The 11604-nt window shown below is 43.2% G+C and overlaps 1 protein-coding gene across 8 annotated transcripts in view; it reads right to left on the bottom strand.

The window, feature by feature from the left end:
* Positions 1–5123: 5123 nt before the first annotated feature.
* FAM204A (family with sequence similarity 204 member A) overlaps positions 5124–11604 on the bottom strand; it is a 34373-nt gene continuing 27892 nt past the window's right edge. For all 8 annotated transcript variants that reach the window (XM_002718683.5, XM_051824212.2, XM_070057137.1 and 5 more), the window contains 2 exons: positions 6093–6199; positions 5124–5778 (listed from right to left, as the gene is read on the bottom strand). In XM_002718683.5, coding sequence (XP_002718729.3) covers positions 5727–5778; positions 6093–6199 — 159 coding nt within the window. In that variant the 3' untranslated portion in view covers positions 5124–5726. The remainder of the gene's footprint in view (positions 5779–6092; positions 6200–11604) is intronic.

Raw genomic sequence — 11604 nt, 5'->3', positions numbered from 1 at the left:
AAGACCTTTCTCTCTGCCTTTCTCTCTCACTGTCCACTCTGCCTGTCAAAAAAAAAAAAAAAAAAAGAGAAGAAAAAGTTTCAAGGGACAGGAAGTGGACACTAATTTTAGAGCCCAAGCAAGTAATTTGTCAACATTTTTAACAAAGTGATAGAGGCCGGTGCCACAGCTCACTAGGCTAATCCTTCACCTGTGGCGCTGGCACCCCGGGTTCTAGTCCCGGTCGGGGCACCGGATTCTGTCCTAGTTGCCCCTCTTCCAGGCCAGCTCTCTGCTGTGGCCCAGGAGTGCAGTGGAGGATGGCCCAAGTGCTTGGGCCCTGCACCCCATGGGAGACCAGGAGAAGCACCTCGCTCCTGGCTTTGGATCGGCGGAGTGCGCTAGCCGCAACACGCTGGCTGTAGCGGCCACTTGGGGGGTAAACCAACAGAAAAAGGAAGACCTTTCTCTCTGTCTCTCTCTCTCACTATCCAACTCTGTCAAAAAAAAAAAAAAGTGATAGAAAAAATTTCTGTGCTATATACTAAAGTACTGGTTGGCTTTTGATGTCTTCATACTTAAAAGTAATCATGGTCTTGCACTGTAGAATTTTTACATGAAGATATTAAAGGGGACGTCTACCTTCTTATTTTGTAAAATGTCTTCTATAAGGCAATAAACAAAGTGTGGACCAGCTCCCCACCCCCCACCCCCAAAAAAATGTGCAATACTTAAGGTTCCATTTCCTAAGAATGCCATCTCACTTGGAAGAAAGTTTTCTATTTGAACCCGATGAACTACCTAATGAAAAGGTAGTTTCCCCAGCGAATTCCTGACCTTGCCAGCACCCTCCCCCCAACACACAGCCTCTGCGTGGCACTCCACAAGCTGTTCCCCCAGATGCCTACAGCTGTGTTCCTGAGATTGTGGCCACGCAAACCAGCGTGGAGGAAGCTACTCGGAGGGCGGGGCTGTACCTGAGGACGAGTCCAGTGGAGCACAGTGAACACCCACCACCAGGGCTCTCCCACGTGAGCCCACGGAGGTGCTACTGAACAGTCAACACACTCTGTTCTAACGCCGCAGCGACACGGTGTGACTGCTTCCCAGTTCTTCTCGGCAACCGTGATCTGCCATGCGCCGCCCCGGTCTTCACTGCCATGGAGCCCCTTCCCCAGCAGGTCTTGGTGCTGATGACCGCCCAACACCGAGCGATGGGGGAGAGGGGGCCGCGCCCAGGGATGGTGAAGTAATCAGGACTGAAGACACGGTGGTGCTCATCTAATAAGAAACTACAGAGCACTTCAACCTCAAAAATGGAAAATGGATTTCAATGCCTAAGTATAATAGAAAGTCAAGAATGAGCTACGAGGGTACTTCATAAAGTTCCTGGAAAATGGAATTAAAAGAAATTTAGGGGCAAGTGTTTGGCCTCATAGTTAAATGGCTGCTTAATCCGCCCACATACAACATTGACGTGGCTGAGTTAGAATTCCGGCTCACTCCTGACTCGTTTCTGACAAATGCACACCTCAGGAGGCAGCAAGTGATGGCTCTAGAGGTTGGGTCCCTGCTAGCCTGGTGGGAGACAAACACTGAGTTCCTTGCTCCTGGCTGCAGTCTGGCCCAGCCCCAACCATCACAGGCATTTAGGGGCGTGAACCAGTGGATGGGGATTCTCTTTGCCTCTCAAATAAAATTTTTTAAAAAAACCTAAGTTCATGGGGCTGGCACTCTGGTGTAGTGGCTTAAGCCACCACCTGCAGTGCCGGCATCCCATATGGGCACCAGTTTGAGACCCCGCTGCCCCACTTCTGATCCAGCTCTCTGCTATGGCCTGGGAAAGCAGTAGATGTCCCAAGTCCTTGGGCCCCTGCACCCACGTGGGAGACCTGGAAGAAGCTCCTGGCTCCTGGCTTCGGATCGGCACAGCTCCGGCCACTGAAGCCAACTGAGGAGTGAACCAGCAGATGAAAGATCTCTCTCTCTCTCTGTCTCTCTCTGTCTCTCTCTGCCTCTCCTTCTCTGTGTAACTCTGACTTTCAAATAAATAATTAAATCTTTAAAAAAACAGAAGTTCATTTAGGTGCAAAAATTTTGAAATCCATGCATCTAGAGCTCTTAAAAAACTTCATGAAAAATATGTGTTATGGAAAAAATTTGCATGAATTTCAATTCTTTACACCAAAATAAATATCTTCAATTCAATCTTCCATGAACTTTCTGAAGTAGCCTTGTATACACTGATAAAACGTCATGACAATTCACCGAAACTTACTGTAACACACAGTCTAGCATGAAGCCTCCATTCTTTTCAGTTTGAAAACCTAGAAAGATGCTCTTTTACTGCATAATGATATCCTTGCCAGGAGCTGGTACTGTCTGAGACTTCTCAGAGTACTTTCAGATCCATGACAGTGTTAAGATGGTGCTGGTACAACAAATTCAAATCTATATTCGGTTTTGGAAAAAGATTTTCATGTACAAATATTACTATTTGTTTCATGAAAGTCAGAGCTAAGACTTTAGCAGAGTGTAAATTTTAAGCCAATGAATAAACAGTTGGCCTGAAAAAATATTAAATTGACATGCAAAGCATTTGTAGCTCTGCCAGAAACTAAAAATAAAAGCAACTTCTGCCAATGCAGAGAAACTTGGGTTGTTTCAGTGGTTCTCACTTGGCTGCCTCGTTTTACCAAGTCAACCTTCCGAAACGAGGACTGACATAACATCAGTTTCCCCAAACTTCGTTCATTTATGATCTCTTTCCAAAAACAAGACACCTGCACACTTGACATCTTAAACTTCAACCTCATTTATATATATATATTTTTAAATCTCAAGATAGATGAAAGTATTTTGGAAAGTTCATGGGAAAAAACTGGAGTTGAAAGGTAAGCTTATTTTGGCACAAAAAATTTGGAAACTCATGCAGTTTTTTCATAATATGCATTTTCCATGAACCTTCCGAAGTACTCGCATATATTTCCAAAAAGTTGTTATTTTTGCCTAACAAATGAAAATTTTTACATCCGGCAAACTGTATTTCCATACCTTAAGAATTAAACCCAAACTTCTCTTACTAGTTATTAATAAGCAAGTTATTAAGATATTTGAAAGATAACATTTTAGACAAAAGGTCTAAGAGAAATCAGGAGATTTTAAATGTACGGTTCTCAGCTGTTACCTGCAGTTCGGATAACATTTTATTCCTGTTCCTGGCCTACCCTCCCTTAGCTGTCTACCTAAATAAATAAGCGTTTAAAATAGGGAGAAAGAGATTTACAATCAGCTGCAGAAACCTGCTTAACTGCTGATTTACAATCTTGGCCGAGGTATTTAACTCTGTCATCAGAACTAATTATAGCAAGCCTGAAATTACATATTCAAGTTCTACTTCTGGTGAAAGAAATAGAATGTTCTCTGAGAATCAGAAACATCCTGAGGGCTCCCAAACAGAAATGCACCCCCAAACTCACTGCTCAGAACCAGTGCTGTAAAGCTCAAAATTACTGCTCCTCAGTACACTGTCCTACCCTGAAGGACTTAAACAGTAAATCAGTTACATTAATGTCAGACCGATGGCCCGAAACATAGTAATCTCAGTTAACAACAACTGACATTTACATCGCTAATCTAACTCAAGCATTCTGCCGGCAGTAAATACACATGCTGAGGCTTCAGGAACTGAAGTTATTACCAACCCAGAAAGAACCTCTATTTTGCTGGGACCAGAATGAAGAGGACAAATGACGGCCCCCTCTGGGCAACACAGGCACTCTAGAAATAGCGTTCCCATTTACTGCTTTTATCAGGAAAACGTCTAATTCATATTAAAGCTGATCAGATAAAACGGGTCCCACAAGACATGCCAGCAGGGCCAACCCCAGACAGCCAGGCCCTTCCTCTCCCCAACCATTCCCTCCCCACCCCCTCTTCTGCTGGATCGTAAGGTTCTGGAGCTTCCACAACTCGTGTCCCCATCAGAGGAGGGGTTTAGGCGATGTGGCTTCCTTTATCAAATGAATCCGCCGCTCCATTTGGTCCCCCCCACACTGGCTCCCGCTCAGTTAACGTACAGAGCACCCCGAGGACAGCACCCAGAGAGCTGCACGGGTTAGGTGGCTGGGTTTCAGGTCAGAGGCTCCCAGGTCAGACCCCAAGGGGGAGAGGCGTCACTCTGGGAAGGTCTCAGCATGAAAAGAAGAGTGAACCATGCCTACAGCGGCACCGAAGGCTCTAAGGACAGGGGAGATATCCGTGTGCTGGCTCCCCAGCCGAGAACACCCACGGCACCGGCCTGCTCAGCAACAGCATTTTTAATGTTTCAGGCAAAACCACTGCACTGTGGAGCAGGTACTTCTCCCACCATGGATTTTTAGAATAGGATGCTGTAGGTAAGCAGTCCATGATAACGTCTACAGAATGGAACAAGGAATATTAAATCATAAAATGCAAGATTTGCCAATATTTGGCTTGGACTCCTTTCCATGATGAATTAGTTAGATGCTCTATCTCCTCAAATCTTCCCCCTATGCTGGCTTTTCTCGATGACATGGAAGCAAGCTATGGCTTCTGGGCTCTTAAATAGCAGCTAGTTATTCATCTACTCCAGAATACAGAAAAAAAATTAAGTATGTCACCAGGAATTAATACAATTTTTGTTAAACCTCTGAGAAGGCTAAGGAGAATAGATGGACTCACCAGACCAACAATAACCAGTTATTCAGCTCCACAGAGATCTGAGTAGGGAAAAAGGCACCAAAACACCGAAGGCCCAGCTCAAATTGCAGCATAAACTTTGGTCTTGCTAACCCACTCGTCATCCCACATCTCCAGGCTTCCTGGCCAACCCTTTAGAAGTGAAATACACCTCTAATGCAAACTACATACCATGCACCATTCCTCTCCTTAGCCACATTAATGCCTTCAATCTTCCAAGGAGTAACAGGGAAAAGGAGTGAAAACTAAATCAGTTCTCAGATGGTTCGAAGTTGTATTATCCTGAGTCATAATTGTCTGCTTAGTACAATTACACCATTTTCTGTTCTAAGAATCATCCCATAATTTAAAGAATGACATGACTGTGAGAGATACTTAGGAAGACATTTCTAGGCAGCACTGAATTTAAATCAGCCTCCAAATACGACAGTCTGTCCATTTTTTATTGTAATATTTGACCTGAAAGTACACAAAATTAATCAATTGCTTTTACTATGTGACTATGGAATATCACTCTACTTTTGCCAATAAAGAATCAGTAATTACTTTTACATGACTAAGGTAATTAAAGTCATTTTAAAGACAGTATCAATTGAGACTTTTTGAACTTACAACCAATCCATTATAAACAAATTCCAATCTTAAAAACACGATTCCAGTTACACCAAATACAGATAAGAAAGTACAAGAAGCTCATTGGTTATGCTATACCAAACAGATGAAAAGCAAAATTGATTTTCTACTGTAGACTTATATAAATAAATAAATACAGCCCTACCCTTTTTTCCAATATGTATGCTCAGATTTCTTATACAAATAGCATTTCTTGTAACAAATGGTTCACTTCATTCACTTCAATAACATGAACTCCTTAGAAAAAAAGATTGAAAAGGGCTGATAACCAACTCCCAAATTTTATGCTTATTTTTTCCTACTTTTCTCAATTTCCTGACACATTAACACGAGCAGGAGGTGTTCTCAGGAATTGGGCACAGAGTCCACAGGCATCTTGCAGCAGCGCCAAGTCACATATATCCCATGTTGCTTTTGGTTTCCCATCTCTTCTTGGCTTCAAACCTAGAGTGAAGAAGATAAAAATTTCAATTTCTGTCTAAAATAAAATAAATACTTTGCTGGAATAACATGTATACAAAGTGACCAAAGAAAAACAAACTTAAAAACTGTTTAGCACACTCCAGATTATAAAATAAACATTAAACAGGATGAAGAAATGCCTCCATACTTAGAATCTGATCAATACTCAGCAAGGACACAGCTGCCACAGTGAATCCCAACCATACACAAAATGCACTCCTAAACTGCACCTGCAGGACTCCTGCAGCCCCTGCGAAGTCAGGAGAATACCTACTAAAAATTTAAAGCCAACTTACCCCCATGCAAGCTTCTTCTTTTTTCGAGCAGCCTGTGAATTCTCAGCCTCCTTTTTGGCTTTTACAAACTTGTGGCAGGCAATTGCTTTGGCAATTTTCACACCAAGCTAATAATTACAAAGAGAAAAATAGAAAAAAGAGAAAATAAATATTCCAGCTAATACAAGATGTATAGTAAATAACGGAGGAGTGGTGGGTAAGAAAGCCATGTCTAGAAATGAGAAATGCTATGCTCAGGCCTCCCTGAACCAAGTATAACAAATGCACAGACAAGGGCCACCTTCCCTTGCCTCCTTACCTCCCAGCAGACCCTTTATCCGAGTTGAACAGTCTCCTGGATGGAAATCCTTCCCAAACCGAGGCCCCTCGAGGGCCCACAAAGGTAGTAATGAGGATCCGAAAGCTATTTCAGCATTTCAGTAGGCTGAACAGGAATCTACCCCTGATAAGGCTGCACAGACTGACAGAGACATCAAGTTTCTTTGCTCTGGGCTAGAATTACAGCACTCAGTATGGTCACACCAGTTATCTCTGGCTGATCAGAAATTCTGATTGGCAGTCATAGATGTGATTAATAAAACATGGGAAAGCTAATTACTACTTCATAAATACAGCTTGCATGATGGGCAACAGCTTTCAATTCACCGAGAGAGCAAAGAGTAAGAGGGGGAAAGGCTGGGCACCAGGCCCCTGGAACCCAGATGTTCCCAGCGCAGGGCCTCTGCTCCCGGCCCTGAAGTCCTCTGCCGGTGCCACAGTCCTCACCCTGAAGGCCCCTCCACCCCGTCGGAAGCAGTCCTGTTTCTATGCTGCTTCAGCCCTCCCTCAGCTCCCCATTCCTTTCTCCAGCCTCTCCCAAAGTGCATAACCATTTGCCAGCATATACAAGGATGCTGGTACCTTTTACTTCTAGTGAGCCTTTTTTTTTTTTTTTTAATTTATTTGAGTAGGGGGGGAGAGAGAGCGGAGTGAGCTAGCTAGCTCTCATCTGCTGATATACTCCCCAAGGGCCTGCAAACAGCCTGGACAGGGCAGGGCTCGTGCCAGAGCTGGGAACTCAATCCAGGTGTCCCACAGGGGTAGCAGGGACCCAATTACTTGGACCATCATTGCTGCCTCCCAAGATCCTCATTAGCAGGAGTAGTCAGGCATGGAACCCCGACACTCTGATACAGCACACAGGCATCTTAACCACTTGGCAGAACGCCCGCCTTCAGTGCTCTTATTTTAAAAGTGTCCCCACTGGCCGGCACCACGGCTCACTAGGCTAATCCTCCGCCTGCGGTGCCAACACCCCGGGTTCTAGTCCCGGTTGGGGCACTGGATTCTGTCCCGGCTGCTCCTCTTCCAGTCCAGCTCTCTGCTGTGGCCCAGGAAGGCAGTGGAGGATGGCCCAAGTGCTTGGGTCCTGCACCCGCATGGGAGACCAGGAGGAAGCACCTGGCTCCTGGCTTTGGATCAGCACGGCACAGCGCACCAGCCATAGTGGCCATTTAGGGGGTGAACCAATGGAAGGAAGACCTTTCTCTCTCTCTCACTGTCTAATTTTGTCCAAAAAAATTAAAAAAAAAAAAAGTGTCCACTGTGGCACAGCAGGTTAAGTCACTGCCTGAGATGCTGGCATGCCGTATGGGTGCCAGTTTGAGTCCTGGCTGCTCCACTTCTAATCCAGCTCCCTGCTGATGCACCTGGGAAAGCAACAGAGGACAGCTCGAGTCCTTGGGCCCCTGCCACCCACGTGGGACACCTAGAGAAAGCTTCTGGCTCTTGGCTTCACCCGGACCCAGTCCTGGCTGCTGCACCCATTTTGGGGAGTGAGCCAGTGGCTAGAAGATCTTTTTCTGTAACTCTTTCAAATAAACACACAAATCTTTAAAGACATCAACCACAGACACTAAAAAACTATCCACTTGTAATCCACTACTACTCACATGTGTAAAAAATTCGCATCTTCAGGTTACACTGTCAGCACCATAGTATCAAACAAATCCCCAAATCGCACTGGTTGGACTTTGATTTCTTGCTTCAATGAGTCCCTATGGAGGAGCAGGGCTCTCACCCTGTGGTGCCAGCCTCTCAACGGGGCTCTCAGGTTTACCGTGGCAGAAGGGCTGGAGGGTCTCAGGCTGGTTCTTAAATGCTTTAGTCCAGAAACAACACTCATTTCTGCTCCTAGTCCACTGGTCTGAACCACTCAGGTATACCAGCTAAATGCAAGGGCGCTGGGAAATAGGATGGTACCATGGGATACCAGGAGATCCATCAACGCACCTCACAAACTGTCTTCTGCCATAAAACACAGCTTGCTACCTATGTTTGAGATGCACAACGGGTCTTTCCACATGCATGTGGACGATTTAATCTCTTTGCTGTATTACATATCCAAAAGGCAAAACACAAGACATCTGCATTTTTCAAATAACTCCATTCTATGTATTATATATCAATGTAAATTTTTTAAGATTTATTTATTTATGTGAAAGGCAGAGTTACAAAGAAGCAGAGGGAGAGGCAGAGACAGAGAGAGTTCCTCCATCCACTGGTTCACTCCCCAAATGGCTGCAACACCTGGAACTGAAGCCAAGGACTTGGGCCATCTTCTATTGCCTTCTCAGGCCATGGCAGAGAGCTGGATGGGAAGTGCAGCAGCCGGGACTCAAACCAGAGCCCGTATGGGATGCCGGCACTGCAGGCAGTGGCAGCAGCTTCACCTGTTACCCCACAGCGCCAGGTCCATCAACGTAAATTTGATATAGCTTTGCCAAGTCCACTCCCCCCAAAAAGACCCATTCAACTATTACCTTGTATTTAAACTAAGCCTATACCTTGGGTGAAAAACAAAAGTGATGTGAATCATATTTGCAGGCAGCATTAACAGTATGAGAAAATTCTATAACGGTTGCAATTAAGATATAGCTTGTGTTTTTAACTTATTGAAATTTCCCAATTGGAAATTTGGGCTTCCTGGATTTAGGACGCACAGCCCGAAGAGCACCTCAGTGTGTCTGGCCATGCACCACGTGACTTCAATGGACTCCTCACCTTGACTCCACGGCTGTGAAAGCCTTCCGTATTCCTGCAATGCCATGGCCAAACCCAGCACAATCAGCACCAGAGCAAAGACTCGGGGCAAAGGCTCCGTGAGACTTGTAGAAAGGAATTCGTGAGAACGCATGAAGCAAGGATTCACACGAGAGGGCACCGTTATTTTGTGAACTAAATGAACATAATAAATGATTAGATGCACAGGCAACACTTTCAAAATGACTCGTTCCTGTCAATGGTGTTTTTCTAACTGTATTTTACCTTGGGTTAGGTTAAATGGGATGTTCTTCAATGGATAAGCATAAAAGGAGAAGAAGACTTTCTATGGAAGAGCTGGTTAAGGAGGAACACCGTTTCCCCGTCAAGATGACTGACCCGTGTTCCAGAATATAAAAGAATATCACGCCACGTTTCAGTATTACAAACAAACAAAACAGGCCGACAAGAATCCCCCTTTCGCGTCTATAAAAAGAAAAATGCATCTCCATGCCCAAGGTAAACACCACAAAAGCTTGGTCAATGGTTTTTATATTAAAAACTGTGTTGGGTCATCAGATAACTCCGGCAACACAAAGTGGGAAGACATTTTTTTAAATGAATAAAAATATATACAGAATTTCTCGTATGTGTAGCCAAAGAATCAGCATTTTCCATATAGAACATCCAATATTTTGCTGCATTTTAATTAAGGTGTCTAAACATTATCACAAAGAACTGCAAATTGGTCAGAGCATGCGGTAAGGAAAATTAAGCTCTAAAGGCTTTTTATCACCATATTTCAGGAACCAAGGGTGTAAAATGTTCTAATTTGGGATATATTAAAAGCCATAAAAGGTCTTTCAAAAAGATTAATGGTACTTTGCTTGGATTTAAGATAAGGGCTTTAGCTGGTTGGGAAAGCAGGGCCCCGGCTGGACCCTTGAGGCATTCATCTCTGCAGCCACTTGGAAGATTTGTAAAAGCGTCTGCATAACCTCAAGCGAATGCACGGCGACATTTTTTTAATTCCTTTCCATTTTACAGGTTTAGCGTGTGTAAATCATATTGGGCTGTAAAATAGATATAATGGCACATCCTCAGAGTAGAGATTTTTAAAAGACAAACTTCAAAATAGTTAGTTTTTCTCGCAAAATCTTGTCATTATAAAGTTTGCTGATAATCATTTGAAGCATTTGACTCAAACAGCTTAATCCAGCATAACTGTAAACTTCTTATCCATTTCATAAAATATTTTACTCATCTCAAAATTACTAGCTTGTAACAGATTTATGAAGTTTTCCCCCCTTTTGAACACTTTCAAGGCACTTACTTAAAAATACCAATTATCATACTTTAACTTTTTATGGAATAATAGGTCTCTATGAAAAATATTTATGCCATTCTCTTTTGTTCTTTAATTAAATGAAAACAGCTGTTTTCTGAAGTAAAGCGGAACCATTGCTGGAGCACTTAAAGCGTTAAGGTCTTTAATTTTTCTATCAGTTTGGTCGACAATTCCTGATTGTCTTTACTCAAGCTCAACATTAATGTCAAGCAAGTTACCTAGGAGACGAAAGAGATCAAAGAGACAAAAACCCCTCCAATGTCTGATTAATCAAGCCTGCAAACAGCTTATTTCTTTTAGCCTGCATGCAAGTATGAAAATGAGATTCTGGGAGCCGAACATTGTGCAGATTTGTTCATTCTTATCAGAACAAAGCCAGCGGCAGCTTATTTCATGGATCATTGGCACTGTCATCAGTGCTACACAGAACGGGTGACAGCTCCTCATTTTGAGGCTTGAACAAAATTAGCAAAAAGTCGGCACAAATTAGCCTCTCATCTTTTTAGTAATATGACATTATTCATTTACTTTTTATCCAATTTTTAATTTTTTCCTTGTCAGCTATCCCTTCCTAGTGTCTCTTGCATGGCATCATAAAATGCCTTCTAAAAAACAAGCAAAGAAGTAGCCAAAGTTGAAATAACATGCAAAGTTCAAGAAGCAAATAAGAAAAAGCACTTCCACTGACTGGTAATGCTGTGCGGTTTTTTTGTAACTCTCAAAACTTTCCACTAATAGCAACAAAAAAATAGCTCAGATCGCCACACAGCTAAGGGGTTTTATGAAGCCAGTGGTATATTTCAATAAAGAATAGAATGTGGCTAATGTGTTTCACTCAAACCACAATTTCATATGGTACGTGCAATAGTAAATTCCGGATGTCTACATCTGGACTGGTACCTTTCGCTCCATGGTCACACCTGAGATGCCAAAGCTCTGATGACAGCAACTAAGCTATACCAGACTCTAAATCAAGTCACTTTCTCTCTGCTGCAAGAGATACCCTAATTTTACTGTTATCCTGAAGTGTGCATGTACATATGTGTGCATGTTTGTATATTACATATATCTATATGCATAGATAATTGTACACACATCTATTTATGTTTACACCAACTTCATATCATTTCAAAGCAAAATCCA

This window comes from Oryctolagus cuniculus, chromosome 15 (assembly GCF_964237555.1).
Source record: "Oryctolagus cuniculus chromosome 15, mOryCun1.1, whole genome shotgun sequence".
Taxonomy (NCBI): Eukaryota; Metazoa; Chordata; class Mammalia; order Lagomorpha; family Leporidae; genus Oryctolagus; species Oryctolagus cuniculus.
This window is presented reverse-complemented; position numbering and strand designations above follow the sequence as displayed.